Raw genomic sequence first — 17907 nt, 5'->3', positions numbered from 1 at the left:
CCATTATACTGTGCTACTCCTGCCCACGATAAATTCTTTGTGGCTGGAAAAAAAATACCTCTTCTCTTTAAGGACTGGAAGAAGCCATTGATCCTGCCTTGTTTCCATTTTTTTTGTGAACACCATCGGGTCTTCTGACTGTGTTCACGTGCACAGGGAGTCCACCGGCTCTCATCCCTTGCCCCTGTCACCCTCCTTGCCCTTCCACCAAGGCCCTAAATCCACTAGGAGGAGAACAAATGAAGCCACAACATCGGGCACCATGAGCCATACTTGGACCAAGGGTATAGCCCATCTTAATCCTGATCAGTCTCTGAAACATAAAAATGACTTCATTTAGAGATACTGTTTTTCAACATGTATATGATGCTTCTCTCATCACCGTCAGCTTGCTGGGCACATGGAGTGAAACAAGCATGACCCCAGACCAGGTCTCTCTCTCTCTCGGGGCCTGTCCTCTTGAATTTCCAAAGCCTATTCCCAGAGGGAAGGGCTCCCTTGCAAAATGATCCACCAGCATCACCTCTGCCCAGTGTAGACTTCTTTTCTGCTGTCAGATTTGGCCTCTTCAACCTACGTTTTCAGGGTTTTATCTCCCTGTTTGTTCAGCCTTCATCAGTGAAGAGTAACCGCCAGCTCCCTCCACAGACGCTTATCAAGCAAAGACGATCTCAGTTTTCTTCCCATGACTGCAGTCAATCAACTCAGCTTAGCACTCCTTGGAAAGCCCTTGCTCCAACTCCAAAGGGACGCTGGGAGTTACATGGGAAATACAGAGAGCTGCTTCCTCTCCAGTGGAACGCCCACGCCCACACCTGCATGAGCTGCCAGGGAAAAGCGAGCTGTACGAGAAAGGGCCGTGAACGCTCAGAGCATGGAGGGAAGGTGTGCGTTCCAGGAAATGTGGGGCTTAGGCCAAAGGGAAGCAAAGCTGGCCCTGAAAGAAGAACATTCCCAAAGAGAGTCAAAGATTCAACTAGAACCATGAACCCTTCCCTCGTCTCTGAAGTGTGCTCACCACTCCCCTATGCACAAAGTAAACGGCTTGTCCCTTCCTGAGCCCTCCTACCGCGAGTCCACTCCTGCTGGTGCAACAGTGACACTTGCAGGTAACCTGTTTCAGGGTTCACTGACTTGGAACGTGAGGGACATTCTCAGTTTTGGCATTTCGTGAGATGACAATTCTGTACTTTCTTTTCTAGGGCTTTGTCCAGCTGCTTCTCTGCTCATTGGGTTTCTTTTTCCTGGGTCATGGCATCTAAGCCTGGGCTTCAACCATCATTTACAGGTATGTGAGTTCCAGAAGTGCCTATTCAACCGACTATGGGAATTTCTACTTGTGCCAACCACGGACACCCAAAGAGCCTACTGAGTGTCCTCAGAGCCAGCCCATGACCCTGGGTTACTAGTGGCCTGGAAATCACCTCAGACTCCTTTTCTCCTTTCCCACCACGCAATCCAGTCACCGTCCTACAAACCATGTCCTCATGCATCTCCCCACCTCCCCTCCTTCCCACCCCTGCTCAGTCAGGCCCCCTCCACGCCTCCCCGGACCCCAACAGCCCCGCACTGGTCTCCAGGTTTGCAGTCTGCTCTCCCCTCCAGCGTGCTCCACACAGCGCCCCAGAGCGCTCTTGCTAAAACACAACCCCGACCTCACTTCTTCACTTGAAATTCATCAGTAGCTCCACTCAGTTTTAAGAATAAAATTTTGCCAATTTCTTCAGAACCTAGAAAGATCCCCAAATTCAATTCAGCAAAGTTTAAACCCCTAAGAAACCTGCAATCTGGTCAGTGAATATTCAAGAAACCAGAAGTCCTGCTCCAGAAATCAGGAGCTTTGCAAAACAACTTCTTCCTTGTGCCTCAATGCCTCTAAGGACTCAGTACAGGTCCTCCCATTTCAAAGCTCACTCCCCCGTCCGCCCCCCAACCCTCTCCCCTCCAGCCTACCTTCTGCTACTCAACACTCACAAAACCAGGAAGAGCCTCTTGGACACAGCTGAATCACTGGCTATATTCCAATCACACCTATGTCAGGAGGTCACAGCCCTCATCAGTGAATCCCATTTATACAAATCATTTACCATCAGATAAATCTTCCCAAGTAGCTACTTGCTGCTCACGGTATCAGTGGTTGTTAATCTGGTTGTTGTGAAATCCTCTAGCATGTTTATGCCAATGCACAAAATATTCTCTCCAGTTCATGTCCAGGTTTATTTAACAATTACCTTCTTTAATAGAATAATATCCAAGAAAGCTCCAGGGCATGGAGTAACAACTACCACCACCTTGGGTGAAGCTATCTTAACTCTCCCCCCACCCTATTTAAAGAGGTACTGGTACCATCACCCTGAGTTCACACACGACCACGCCTATGCCCTCATCCAACTCAACTGCTGTGCCCTCACTGCACATGGCAAACCTTCCTCCAAGGGCCAGGACTGAGCAGGTCACCTGGGTGGCAGATTTTGTAGATTAACCTTAGACAACACCTTGTCTCATGTTTTCTGCTTGCAAATCGACAGCTGATCGCCAACTGCTTCGGGAAAGAACTAGGGCTACTCTACTATTCCACTGCAGACCCTGAGTGAATGCTGTAACCCTGCCATTGGAGTTTTGTGGACAAAGCATGAGAGACCAGAGAGCAATGTGCTGCCCTAGAACCTAGATATCCACTCTTGTCTCCTTCCTGTCAAAACATAGGAAGATGAGCTCACCCACCCGGCACGGTTCCATAATCAGGCTCTTCCATTTGCCCACTGCTTCCTGTAGCTCGTGGAGAGATGCCAATACCCTTGCCTACTCCTGCAGGAAAATAGAAAACAACACCCCTCCAATCACCTCCCTCCAGCTTGCACTTTGGAGGCTCAGCCCCGAGGGAGGCTTGGCTACCCTCCTCCCACCACCCACTGGGCCACTAATTGGTGTGCATCAGATATGAACCCCCAAAAGGTGAGGACAGCTTAGGTCCCTGCTCCTCCTCAACCTCTAATAATTGATAGTTAACCATGGCTTCCTTTCAACCCTGAGTTCCCTATATCTTACTTTCCCATTGTCAAGGTAATGGTTAGTTATGGTTAGGAAGGCTTGCTCCAATGCTGCAGTTATCGCCCTGAACACTTTCAGAATTCCTCTTTAGAAACTGTTTTCGGTGCCGATTTATGACAAAAACAAGCAAATCAGCATGATTATTTCAGGATCAAAATCAGTTACTAAAACCAATACAGCTCATTAGGATTACAAAGTTCCAGTCAACATTTGCTCTGAACAATTTTTCGCTTCCTCAACAAATCTAATTAATCCTCGAAAGATAAAATGGTTGTCACTACTGAACATGTTCTATAGAGTCAGAGAGTAGTTCTAGGGATGCTTGGTTCTGAGCGCAGGCTGTGGAGTATGACTGCCTGGGTCCTGATCCAGCAGTGCCTCTTACTACCCACCCCTCTATAATCTGGGGCAAATTCCTTCATCTCTTTGTGCCTCAATTTGCTTATCTGTAAAATGGAGAGGAAAATACCACTTTTTTCTTGAAATCTGCAATACGTGTAAAATTGCTTAGCACAATAGCCAGTATGCAGTCAGTCTTCCATAAACACTGGCTTCATCACTGCTGCTATTGTTTATCTCCCAGATAGCGAAGGAATAACATAGCATTTCCCCAGGACAACACAGAGAGGCTGCAGTTAGAAAGAGGGCACACATTTCTGAGCAAGCATGACACCTAAAAGCCACACAGGAAAAGACTCACATATTGGACACTGTAACAAATATATTTTATGCATACAGTGAGACACAACATAAATTTAGTTAAAAGATATTGGAAATACAAAGAAAAAACTGTCAGAAAGTTCATAATCCAAAGTATGTACAGAATATTTACATTCTACTTTTGAATCTGAAAATTTCCACATGAAACAAAGAATAGCTGTATATCAATTAAAATAGCCTAACCAGGAAACAAATGAGCAAAAGATATTAACAGGTAATACAAAGAAAAAAAATATCAATAGCCAATGAAGCAATTAAAGCTGCATAACCTCAGTACCGATCAAAAAAATGCAAATTAAAATGCTGAGGCACTACAATTCACTTTTCAAAATTACAAAAATTCTAAAAAACTCATAACACCCAGTGCTAGTGATGATGTGGGAAAATAGTCAATCATACACTGGTGGTGGGATAGTAACCTGTACAGACTTTTTAGAGCTTGGTGAATATTAATATTTAAAATGTAGATGTCCTTGGATCTAGAATTCCATTTGTAGGAATCTATCCTAAAAGAGTGTTTATGCTAACATATGTACATAAACGTGTGTGTGTTCATTAAAGCAAGTTTGATACTAGGAAAAAACTGGAATCAAATAGCAAAATAAATGATAGCATTATGGTATTTTGGTATATCTACATAATGTAACACTAAGAAATAATTTTTTAAAAATGTATTGATATGAAAAATATAGAAGCAATAATAAAGATGGCAAGATGTGCATTTACTAATTGCTTATTAATTGCCAAGTACCCTGTGTATTTATTTTTACAGAATCACAGAAATAGGGCTGCTTAATATAATGGTGAGGGCACGGACTCTGCAGCCAGACCAGCTGAACTCTAGGATGAGTTCCACCATAGATTAGATGAACTCTGGGGCCTGGGGCAAGTTACTTCAACTCCCTGTGCCTTGGTTTCCCATCATGCGGCAATACTAAGAACAACTACATCGTGGGGTAATGGCAAAAATGGAGTGAGTACACTTGCAGTGCTTGGCAGATGTTTACGTGCTCAGAAAATCTTAGCTGTTGTTGCAGCTGCTATTGTTGTCAACTATCTTTGAACTATATGGTCTAACTTTCTTCATTTTACATCACATAGTTGGTACCCCATCTTTAAATACTACCATTTGTATTTGAAAACAAACAGTTGCTATTTATTCAGTGCCTAACATGAGCCAGTGGTCACATATATTAATAAATTGACTCGTGGTGATTACAGGGAGCCAGGCTCAGGTGAACTCACTCTCCCATGCCTCAACACCTCCATTCTATGGCCAAGACCACAGCAATTCCAAACACCACCCTCGTAAAGACTGTGAAGACCGAGTGCTCCCTGCTGCTCAGGAGCTGTGGCCTAGTCTCTGTCACCAGGTGGGGACTGAGCTCCCGATGCTGGTCTGTACAACCTGCCCCCACACCATACCCCTGCCAGACTCCCCCTCCCTGTAGCTCAGGTGGGCTATCTCCAGTCAGTACTCTTGGCTGTCCTGGCATGGTCTCTCCGGGTTTCCCCTGATCTAGGACCAGCTGAGGCTAGGCCATGTCTTCTCCCACCCTGCCTTAACCTCCTCACCTGGCTGTGTGTGTTCCCCCATCTGATGTATCTCCTGCCCTTCTCCAACCCCCTCAATCTTCCTCTGAGCCCTGGAAACTCATGCTCAAGCTACCATCCAAATCCCTGATAGTCTCAACCTCTTCAAGGAATATTCCTTTTGCTTCCTTGCTCTAACCCCAAACCTAAGAGCACTGTTCCCTACAGCCCTCCCACATGGCACAGTGGGTTTTTCTCTCATACCCCCCATATCCCCCTTTGCCATTTCCAGACCATTTGCCCCCCAACCTCCCTCAAGAAACCCAGCCCCAAGGAACAGGGGCTGGCAAACTTCAGCCTGTGGGCCAAATCTGGCCCACAGCCTGTTTTTGTACAGCCTGTGAGCTAAGAATGGTTTTCACATTTTTAATGGTTAAAAAAAACCCAAAAGAGAACTATTTCATGACATGTAAAATTCAAAACTCAGTGTCCATAACTAAAGTTTCGCTGGAAGGCAGCCATGTTCACTTGGGTGCCCGATGTCACTCGTTGCTCATGTGCTACAAAGGCAGAATTCAGTCCAGTGGCTCCAAAAGAGACTGGCCCGCAAGGCCGACCACATTTAGTGCCTGGCCCTTGACAGAGCAAGTTTGCGGACCCCTGCCTCTGAGGCACGTGGCACTGGTCTGTGCCTTCCACACCCCGACCGGTTGTCAGCATCCTCTACCCGCCAGGTCACTCTTCCATGTGCATTAAAATACACACTTGACTGAAAGCTGATGGCACAACTGCTAACACCAGTGACTGAATGAAGTTCAAAATTACCTCTCCAGGTTGGAATGTTGTGTGGAAATCAACAGGATGAAATATAAGGTTCACGTGTTGAGTCCCAGGCAGTGTTCATTATCAGGAAGACTGACACAGAGCAGGAAGGAGCCCTGGTACAGGTCGACAGAGGAAGAACTGGGATGTACGGGGACACATTTGAAGGAGGTCAATTTAAGTCGGAGACTTTTCCAACACGCAGAACAGTTCAAGGATAGCATGCAGCACCTCAGTAAAGGTGGTGACTGAGCCTGGAAGTGCACCCCATCCCTTGGAAATGTGGTAGGAAGGGCTCCTGCTTTGGGCTGGACACACTCTAAGAACTTTGTAGTCCTACGTTTGATTATATTCTGTTACAATCTAAACTAGAGAAACTGGGTTTTTTTTTTTTTTTTGGCTAATTAGATGCCAAAAATAATTTTCTCAGTAATAAATGAAAGCACCCAAATTTTCCTTCCTTCCAATCAGATCTGTAAATTTTAAGGGCAAAGATGAAACTTACTATGGCACAGTCACACAAAGACGCTCTTAGATGACAGATGACCAACAAACTCGTACCCCATTGGGCGGATGCTCAGTGTGGAGTTCTATTTCTTAAGAAACCTACTCTGAGTTCACAGTCTTATCAGTCCTTATTAAAGCACATAGGCTTTCAGGCTTGAGTCTGCAGGGAGACTTTGAGATTTTCTCCTTTTCAACTCTTTGCATTTTTATATTTATCTCAATAAAAATATCCCTACATGGTATGTAAATCAAACTCTCTAAAGAGTCAGAAGTGTGGATCTCACTCAGGGAATATGCTTAGGAGTGGTGGGAGTGGCTGTGTGTGCTTTGGAGACTGACAGTCAAGGGGCCAATGACTTGGGTTTAACCTGCAGCTCAGCCCCATAGTCCTGCAATTTGAGGCACGACAGCTACTGTACACCTTCCCCACTCCATTTTCTCAACTGTACAACAAGCATAATGACACTTGTCCTGTATCTGGATCCTACAGAGAATCATTGTGAGAATTAAATTCAAATGATATAAAAGGACCGAGTGGTGAGTGCCATATACTTTTTTTGTAATAACATGAATCCCCTTCTAAAACACATTTCTACCTTCTTTTCAAAAGTGTTGGCATCATTCGGGGCACAGTTATAAAATCCAGCCCCAAATTCCTCATAAGTGGTGTCCACAGACACGTTACTATAAGCTCGCTAGCATTAGGCACGGCCAGGAGGTTCACAGCGAGGTAGCGCAGTCTACATCAGGCATGCCTCTGTGTCCTGCAAGGTCTGCGGGGACGGAACACAAGCAGCTACTTGATTCTAAGGTGCTGTTTTGAGGCACAGATGTTGAGCCGGGGACTAAGTTATGCATATAGCAATCGTTTCCCATTTTGCTTCTCACACTCTTTCCCTACTATCTCACTCCCGCCTTTGCCAAAAGTGTACTGTCGCTTTGGGGCCACGGGCAAAATCCCTGCAACAGCCTTCATGAATGAAGTCACTTCATAATCATCCATCTGAATGGATGGATGAATAGATAAAACATTACCTATCTTTACAGGCTGGAAAGTGTGTTTTTCTCAAATGTTACTAAATTTACATTAAAGTACTAATTTCAGTAAAACGAAATACCAGTCTGTTTGAAAAGAATGAAACAAGTGGCATTCAGAGCAGCATCTCTGGCCTCCTGTTTCAGATCCCACTGAGCCCAGCACTCCGAGACTGTGCACTGTGCCCAGGATGGTCCACTTCACTGTGCCAACCTTGCTAACCTACCACAGGGCATCGTCACCTGAACGTACAACATAGAGACCTCTGAGAAGTGCAACAGCACGAGAGAGACCAGGAGCAAGCATGACACAAGTCAGACACAGCAAGGGAACACCAAGCACTGCTGACAAGGCCCACCTAACTCCTATTCTCAGCACCTTTGGTGGTTTTAAATTTTGTTTTCAGCCCACTGTATACACGTTCCTCCACTCTCCCCAGGTTTCCTCCTCAAGCCAGTAGCCAGGAACAGTGCTAGGAGAGAGCTTCACCTGCCCTTTGAGCATTGGCTGAGTTTAAGATCCTAGGTCACAAAATGCAACGCTCATGGTAAACGTTTTCATTCCTCAATCTGTTCAGAAGTTTAGGTCTTCTTTTCATTAAAACAGAGCTTGCTTTACACAGATTGCAGAAATAGAAAAACCTATAGATGGAGGGCCCCTGGGGCTATGAGGTAGAAAAGGGGTGTCAACAGAGACCATGGCTGCACATCATCTCAGACCAATGCCCTTCTCCTTCCGGGACAGCAGGCACCCAGAGGCAGGGCCTGATTCATGCTCAAGTGAGTCCATGAGTGCCAGACTGCTTGGGGGACCTCTTAGCAATGGTGATGGTGGGTATTCCCTTAGCGATGGAGAGGAGGGACATATCTTGATCACTTTTCTTTCTTAAGGTCATACAACTTATTCTGAGTTATTTTCTTCCTCACCATGCAGTCCGGTGACCTAAGTTTGGCTCCCCAGGGATCTCCACGGTGGGGTAGGATGCTGCAGGCAAGTCACATGAGCACTTAACATTTCCACTCGGCCAGCAGCAGGATATGAATGTATCACTCAGGCCTTATGATCCCGGGTGACAGGGACTGGTCCACAGAACCCATCATCCCAGTGAACGAACAGCATCCATTTGGGAAGATAAAACTGGGTCCAATCCCCACAGCAGTAGGACTAATCTTTTATTGCACCTGTTATATAGAACCACTCTGGGTTCCCACAGATTTTGTCAAATTTTATATTTTAATAAGCATAACTTTTCAGAGGATTATCAATCTTTCTATTTCTTCCTATCTACCTTTTTCATTCTTTCTTTCTCCCAGCTGTCAGGTTCATAAGGACAGAGATCATACTGTTTCCATTTTTATATATATCTTCATAGCTTTGAATAATCCTGGCCTGTAACAGACAGTCAGCAAAAACATTTACTGAATGACTAAGTGATAAAGAGGTAGACAGATGTTTTGAAACTCATACTGGTTTATTCTATTTAAGTAAAATAAACCTTAAGATACTCTTGAGTATCTAAAGATGCTTACAATCTCATTTTTCTTTTAGAGATAGGGTCTCACTCTGTTGTCCAGGCTGGAGTGCAGTGGCGCAGTCATAGCCCACTGCAGTCCCGAACCCCTGGGCTCAAGTAATCCTTCCCACTCAGCCTTCTGAGTAGCTGGGACTACAGGTACATGCACCACACCAGGCTAATATTTTTTTGTTTGGTTTTTTTTTTAAGAGCTGGAGTCTCTCTTTGTCACCCAGGCTGGTGTTGAACTCCTGGCCTCAAGCTAACCTCCTACCTTGGCCTCTCAAAGTGCTGGGATTGCAGGTGTGAGCCACTGTACCTGGCTTTTTTTTTTGTTTTGAGACAGGTTGTCACTATGTTGCCCAGGCTGGTCTGGAACTCTGAAACTCCCAGCCTCAAGCGATCCTCTCATCTCAGCCTCCCAAGTAGCTGAGATGCCAGGCATGTCCCACTGTGCCCAGCCCACAACGTCACATTTCTATAGTAGCATACCAATTGTTTCTAGGCCAAAGTTTTGTGTTTTGGATTCTTTTCCATTTGACAAAGTACAAAAGTACAAAGTACAGCTTTTCTGAACACAGAAACTAAGCTATTAAATAACAGTAAAAGCCAGGTGCTGACGAAGAGTTCATGGTGTTAGTAACACCAAGTCTGTGCACGTCACCAATGGCCACCTTGCATGGGAAGTTCCCTGAGATTTTGGGGTGGTGGTTTAATGGTAGAGATGAGGCAGGGAGCAAAGCCAGGGGGACTAACTAGCCAGTGGGAGCACGTGGGAGTGCACATCTGTGACATTGTGGCCTCCCTCTCCCTCTCCTTGATGTATCCCTGCGCTCTGCTCCACTGCTGGGTTAATGCTTACTTTTCACGGAGATTCTGCACTTGACCGGACTTGAAGCTGGGAGCCGACGGGGAGCAGGGACTGGTGGGAGCCGACAGGGCACTCTTGACGTTCTGCACCGAGTGCCTGCGACTCCGCCTGCGGTCCAGGGCGCGGTGCTCGCCCCCGCTGCTGGAACACACGCTGGCCCTCCTCCGGTCGCGGCGCCCGCTGGGGGGCGGCTCCGCGGTCTCGTCGCCATCCTCGTGCCTCAGCGCCACCTGCAAAAGCAGAGCACGCCCAGTGAGAAGTCAGGCTTGACGTCCTTTCCCAGACCTTGGCTGGGACCGCATTTCCGGCTTGCCCCAAGGAGGGTTTCCCACCCTCTTCCCCAACTGCAGGCCTCAGCAGCATAGTGCAACCCCAGCCCCGGAGCGCACAATCTGCGCGCCGAAAGGTGCTGCTCCTGTGTATTCCTCCCAGCAAAGGGACACGGAAGGAGCAACCGTACCATGAGTAAATTACGCCCGAGGAATATTCTGTAATTAGATGGGATCTAATATAGCCTGGCCCACAGCATTGCCATTTCTGGGCTCTCATCTCTCCCCTTGCCTACTCTTGGCTGTTCTGGTCTGGGAGCCCCAGTTCCAGAAGCCTAAGGGTGGCCAATTCCTGACCATCCTTAGCTTGCTTTCCCAAAAACAGTGCTCGCAAGAGCGCAAAGGAGGCAAAGCCGCAAGAACCAGGTGAGCAGGAGCTGGCCTCACCGGTAAGTCTTTCTGAGAGCCTAGTGTGGCATAGGTACTGCTTGAATTCAGAATCTCGGCTGGCAGAGGCTGCCCTCTGCAGCCTGTTCTCGGGCTTGGGGTGGAAACTGTCATACACTAGAAGCCTGCAGATGGCGGATGACAAAGACAAACGACAGAAGAAGAACTGACTCCTAGAATAAAGTATTTTTTTAAGTTTCCTCTTAAGAGTGATACGTATTTGTGCAGAAGAATAATTAGCGTGCACTTTGCCACTTCAGCGTTCATGGGGAAACCTGAGCTGAATGGCACCATGCTCTTACTCTCTGCCTTTTTTCCAGCGGGATGTTTTAGTCCTGGGCCTAGCTGGTGCCCTCTGCAGATGCCCAGGCTTGTCAATCTCTTACTCTCGGCTCTATCCTGGAACGTATCCACTGCTTTCTTTCTACCTCACGTTAAAACTCACTGTTTTTTCCATTACTCTCCAACTCACTTCTGGCAGCCAGCTCTGCTCCTTATCCACGCTCACTCTTCCTAGCCATGGACTAGACTCATCTGTATCTCTCGCTTTTTTTTTTTTTTTACACCCACATTCTCTAAAACCAGACAGTAAAAAGAACATAAGTTTTGGTGTTGACAAGACCTTTGTGTGCAAGCTGGCTGTGCCACTAATCAGGTATGACCTGTAGCAAATGACTTGCACTTTCTCAAGCTCATCAAATGAAGATAACACTATTGTACTTGCAGATTTGTGCTGCGAATATCTTGCATAAACCATCTAGGGTAGCGTCTTCTCTGTGGCTGGTCCTCAATAAATATGAGTGCCCTTCCCTTACCCATGCTCTCAGATGTGGTAGCCTAGGATGCCCATAAGTTCTTCCATCACCCAGAACTGGGGGGTTGGGCCACTGCACTGCCCAGGTGGGCCAGGCTCAACCACATCCAGCAGGCTGTCTGACTTGGTGACTATGGAGTCACACTGTCTCAAGTCCCCAAATGTGCAAGCTCTCTAGGCTTATGGGTGCTCAGTCACATTTCACAACCCAATCCTGCCACGTGGGAGAATGGAGAAGTAATATAAAGACCCAGATAGCTAACCATCCTATATGACTTAAACACACCTATCTATGGAAAATCTGGCTATTGTAAAATCAATTGCCCTCATGTCCAAAGCTTTCACACCTGTGTTCATCTAGCAAGATGAGCTTAGTGGAGGCAAGGCCAGGTTGGCCACTGTCATCCCAGTTCACAGCACCATAGCAGCACCTGAGACACATGGCCTATTCACCAAGATCTCTACGTACCAAATACATCTTATAACAAACTCTCAGATGTGCAAGGACAACTGAATAATCCTTTGACTGTTTTATTTCCCTAGAATTTACTAGTCAAACAGTTTTGGGGGGAATGAGGCAAGAGGTGATAAGAATTCACCTAAAGCTCTATCTTTACAAAATCTCAATGGAAGTTCTATTTCCCAGCAATATCCCCCTTTCTCCACTCTAACTGCAAGAATTAAAAAAGAAATTATACATTTGATTCATCACATGTGTCATCTCAACTTTAAAACTTTAAATGGCAAGCTGTGGGAAGTTTGAGAATAATCACACACCTAACCAAGGATAGCATTTTTAAATATTTCTAGCGAATTTTTTTTCATTTCTATATATAAAAATTCTAGACCGTTTGAACTTATTCTGACCCAAAGTGTTGATTCTGCTTCTTATTAAGCACACATTTGGAATGATAAGATTAGAGGCTAAAGTAGAGTTCAGATATTTCTAATTCCTTGTCTAACCTCAGCAATCCAAGGATCAAATAACATTCTGCTCACAGTTTCCTTTCAGAGAAGCACACAAACTGTGCATGAAGTGAAATCCACTCTAATTGCCCTTTGTCAAGGAAGGTACAGACAATCAGAAAAGTTTAAATGGAAACAAGAATCTGGAAAATTTATCAAGCCAACACCATAAAACAGAATTCAGTTGGAGCTTTCTGAAGTTCAGATACTTGATAAAACATCTATCTATCTAAAAAAATAAAAGGACATGGGGGAAGTGAATGGGCCACAGAATCCCAGTAGATTCAAAGTAGAGCCTTGGGCCTGGTAGTCAGGGACAATGTAACATGAAATTTGGGGCTATTGCTCACTCATGGTTTTGTTTTTGTAATAAGAATTCTGGAGTCACCAGTGCCAGGGGATGACAGGTAGAGAGATTTGCAGGGCTATAGTGGCTTTCCCAAATTCTTCAGATTCTAAGCAATACTACAGCTTAGAGTCAAGAACGCTAGGCACTAGAAAATAGCTGGAGAGAACAGCTCTTAACACAGGCTTATTCAGAATCTCGGTCAGATCTAATTAAACACAAGCGCAATGAGTGTCCTCCACAGGAACACAGAGTGAGATAGTGCCTCTCCTGAAAAATCTCTGATCTCTCCCAAGTGACGGAGTGATTCATTTGTTGGACCTCTCATCAAACACCTTCTGACTCTTTTAATTAAATGTAGAAACTGCTTTTAAACAAAAACCTCAGGCAAGGAGCAAGTAGGGTCCAGAATCCATCCCTGATGGCTTGCACAGCCCCCCTTAACCGAGAAAGCAGTTACGAACAGTTTAAGGTGGCAGCTGTGACAACTTCTACCAGTTTTTGAGGCCACTGAATGATCTGAATATTCTTTTTAACTTTTAATAACATTTTTCTTCTTATTGTATTGTGGTAGGAACACTTAACACAAGAGCTATCCTCTTATCAGATTTTAAGTGTAACAATATTGTTAACTATAGGGACAACGTGGTACAGCAGACCTCTAGAACTTATTCATCTTGCATCACTAAACGTTATGCTTGTTGATTAGCAGTGTTCCATTTTCCCCTTCCTTTCCCCCTGGGCAAATACCATTCTGCTCTCTGCTTGTATGAGTTTGACTATTTCAGATACCTCATACAAGTGGAATTACGCAGCGTTTGCCCTTCTGTGACCGGCCTACTTCACTCAGTATAATGTCCTCCAGGGCCATCCATGTTGTAGCTAATGTCAAGATTTCCTTCTTTTTAAAACCTGAGTATAAACATGCATATACCACATTTTCTTTATCCATTCATCCATTGATGGGCATCAAGGTTGTTTCCACATCTTAGCTATTGTGAGTAATGCCACAATGAACATGGGATTGAAATCCTGATTTCAATTATTTTGGATAAATATTCAGAAGTGAGATTGCTGGATCAGACGGTAGTTCCAGTTTTGATTTTTGAACAGTCTTTTTCATTTTTCATTGTGGAAATTCTCATATACAAAATTTGGAGAAGACTATAGACTATAATGTGCTCCTCACCCACAATAGTTCAACAATCACCAACTTGTGGCCAATCTTATCTCATTTCCATGTTGCTCCCTGACCCTGATCCCACAACCAGATTTTTTAGGGTAAATTCCACATACCATTTTGTCTGTAAATATTTTAAATATCCCTAAAAAGGTAAGGATTTCTAAAAAAACATAACTACCATACCATCGTCCCACTTAAAATAATTTTTTAATATCATCAAATATCCAATCATCTGAACATTCTTGATGGAGGTCAAGAACTATTAATGTTTCTTTGAGTTTATATAATTATACTAGTGCTCACATCCATGGCCAATAACCCTCTTTACATAACAGATACCATCCTTCTCATATGGCTCTCTCATACCTTCTTTTAAATTTATGCCTACAACACAATTTGATTTACCTTTTAGGTGGAACCAGGTGTCAGTTCTAATAACATTTCAATAGGGAACTGTGTTGATGACCAGTTGTGGCCAACTGTAACAGTGCTAGGCCCCCAGAAAAATCATGCCTCTTTGTTTCCTCCCCTTGTGGCATTCCCTCCCACATGGAACACAGGCTTGTCCATGTGACTTGTTCTGGCCAATGGGACATCAGCAAACATGATGCAAACAGAGGCATGAAAAGTGTTTGTATGTTGGGATTTGCCTTTCTACAATGCTGTTACTACGTGATGAAGTATAGGCTACTCTGATGAAGACACACGGCCCAGCCGATGGCAAACACCAAATGCCACACCTGGTGAATGAGGCCATTTTAGGCCACCCAGCTCCACTCAAGCCACCAGGTAACTGTAGCCAATGAAAACCTCCCACCTGAACCAACCCAAATTCCTAACCCACAGAATCATGAGCAGTGAGTGCTGTTTTAGGCCATTAAGTTTTGGGGTGTTTGTTATATAGCAAGAGACAACCGATACATATTCTTTATCACCTATGGTAAAGAAGAATGTTCAGAGATTGGATCCATTATACTCACTTCTAAAAGGAACACTTATTCCTCACCCCTGAAGTCTTCAGTCTTAGGATACCTTTCCTTTTACAGGGATCACACTTACAGAACCAAAAGTTAGAACACACAGTGTGACAAAAGATTTTTTGTCAATTTATGTATTTGAAATATCATATGAAGCTATAAAAATTCAAATGAATTTAATTAAACCTGGATCAAATCACCTTTCTGAAATGGAGTTAAATTACATGAAATTGGGCCTGTCCCCAGAAAGTCTGAGACATATGGCTCCAGATGTCCTCCACTAGTAGGAAGAATTCTAGAAGGCTAACCAAGTTCTCTGCAATTGCTCGAGAACATTCAAAGTCTTTTGTGAAAAAAATATTGGCTCTATTTTGTAGGCTTTCTCGCTGCCCTTTCTATACAGAAGTTGGTTGTCTTGTGGCAGTAAATACATTTTTAAAATTCATTAGCTTTCAGTGGGCTTGCTATCGAAAGCATTCAATTGTCACCTTGAGTTATTACCCAGGGCATCTGCCCCTTAAGGAATCATAGCTGCTTTCTGATTAAATGACACTGTTCAACCCAGCTCCTGGTAAACACTATTATTAAATTTGTGATATTTGAAGGAGACCTTCATTGAAGTATTTACTTAAATTCTACTATGGGCAGCTGTGCTGCTGGGCACTGGGGCTAGAAAGAGGTACAACATAAGACCTAGGGTAGCTCAGAGGAAAACAAATAGGTAAGCATGTCCTGAGGACTGTTAAGTCTGAGGTATGGACACAGGCCAAGTCCTGTCTTGTCAGTTCTGAAAAATGTGCACAAGGACAAGTAGCAGGAGCCCCCTTCATCTCACCAAGGAGGCTTCATAGAGGAGGTGACATCTGAGGTGACTCCTGAGGGAGGAGTGGGGGTTTGCCACCTTAAGAATGGGAAGGAAGAACACTCTAGGCAAAGAAAATGGAATGGATAAAGGAAAGCTCCCCGAAAGAACCTGCCTTTCATGTTCAAGAAATAGGAGAAGGAGAATATGGCTGAAACTTCAGAGGCATCTTGGGAAAGGCAAGACAAGGCCACAGAGACACGAAGGACACAGACTGCGTAGGGCCTCCTTGTGCCAACTCAAGACACTTGGGTTTCACGCTGCTGGTCATGAAAAGGTCATTCGTTTGTTTTCTTCAACGGAGGAACAGCATAGTCAGGTGTGACTTTGGGGAGGATCAACTCGTGTTCGGTTGCAGGGAGTTAGGAAGGGAGAGAGAGCAGAGAAGGTCCCCATGGGATGTGGCTCCCACAGGATGCCAGTGTCCCCAGGCTCTGCACACGCTGTTCTTCTCCCAGCCCTGCCCCTCGAGTCACCTCCTCTCGACCTCCACACCCACCAAGCCAGATCTCCCCAGTGTTCTCCCTCCTTCTCGGTCTTTCTTTAGACCATCACCTCCGACAGGCTCCCTTGGCCCCACCTCGGTTTCCCGCCCCCACCTTATCCTGTCTCTTCCTCAAAGACACGCTGGAAATCTCGGCCTCTCCGCTCACCCACATACTTGGTCACTGTCTGCACACCGCTGACACCTGCGCTCCCCCAGGGCAGTGGTCTTATCTGTCTTGTTCACAGCTGTGTCACTAGGGCCTAGAAGAGTGCCTGGCACACAGTAGGTGCTCAATAAAGTTTTGTTAAATGAACAAATTAACAGACAAGCAAATGAATGAGAAGATATTGTGATTGTAGTCTAGGCAAGAATGGATGAGGGCTGAAGCTATGGGAATGACCGTGGGAATGGAGGGAAAAAAAAGCAATTTTCAGCAAACTCCTAAATGTGGGAACACAGCAAAGAGAAAGGAATGTAGGATAGATCCAGGTTTGTAACTTGAGAAACTGCTGTTTGTAGAAATGGAGACATGAAGAGACTCCAGGATTTTTGTTTTTGTTATGGGAGGAAAAGAAAAGTTTCATTTTGAGCTGGTTGCATTTCCTGTGTGGTGTTCAGGTTGCTAGGTCAGATATAGTCAGAGCTCCTGGCACGTTCTAAGTCCCCCTGCACTGTCACATTTAGCTGCTGGTGGAATTGGCACCTACTTGCCTCCAAATACTGAGTGGAGGTTCTTTAGGAGCATGGACAGATCTTTTCATCTCTCTATTTACAGCCCAGCAGACTATGTGACATGCAGTGGGCCCCACATGAATGAATGAAATACACAACGACAAGCAGGCAGAGGCAGGCATCTATGGGCCTTGGAAGAAAGCTTGGGGTCAAGATATCAGCCATCAGCCCCCAACGGCTGACCTCAGGGTGAATCACAGACAGGCCACACTGACTAATAGACAAGATCTGATAAGGACACCCCAATACTGAAAGGGAGGGGACAGAGAAGGAGAATCCAGGGAGGACACCAAGGAGGAGAATCAGGGAGGTACCCTGGAGACATCCACACACATAGCCACCAAGAGCCATGTGCAAGAGTGGTCAGGAATTCTTTCGTGGTGCTGCTGTAACAATGGGGCCCAGACTGATAAAGATGGCTTGTAACAAAAGAAGAGGAAGGGGACAGGGGGAGCTGCTGCTAAAGACCAATCTTACTTATGAATACTGGTGCATAAACTATAAATAAATTAGTATCAGTCACAATTCCAACAGCACATTTTTATAAAAAGAATACTTCATGACCAAGTAGGTTATGTAACAAGAATGCAAGGATGGTTACAAGATGAAAAGAAATTAAATATTCAACTCAAGAATCTGAAAAAATAATGGAAACTGAAAGGAAATTATAAAGATAATAGCAAAATATGCCGAGTTACTAAACAGAAAAAGCAGTGTAATTCATATATAAATCAAAATTATTCTTTGAAAAAAAAATTCAAGAAAATAGAC

General features: G+C 44.8%; 1 protein-coding gene across 13 annotated transcripts in view; it reads right to left on the bottom strand.

Moving 5' to 3' along the window:
- FHOD3 (formin homology 2 domain containing 3) overlaps nucleotides 1-17907 on the bottom strand; it is a 423570-nt gene that overhangs the window by 126827 nt on the left and 278836 nt on the right. For all 13 annotated transcript variants that reach the window (XM_045527658.1, XM_045527665.1, XM_045527667.1 and 10 more), the window contains exon 10: nucleotides 10045-10283. In XM_045527658.1, the coding sequence (XP_045383614.1) occupies nucleotides 10045-10283 (239 nt within the window). The remainder of the gene's footprint in view (nucleotides 1-10044; nucleotides 10284-17907) is intronic.

Source organism: Lemur catta, chromosome 16 (genome assembly GCF_020740605.2).
Source record: "Lemur catta isolate mLemCat1 chromosome 16, mLemCat1.pri, whole genome shotgun sequence".
NCBI lineage: Eukaryota > Metazoa > Chordata > Mammalia > Primates > Lemuridae > Lemur > Lemur catta.
The sequence above is the reverse complement of the archived record's forward strand: the minus strand, read 5'-3'. Positions and strand labels throughout refer to the sequence as shown.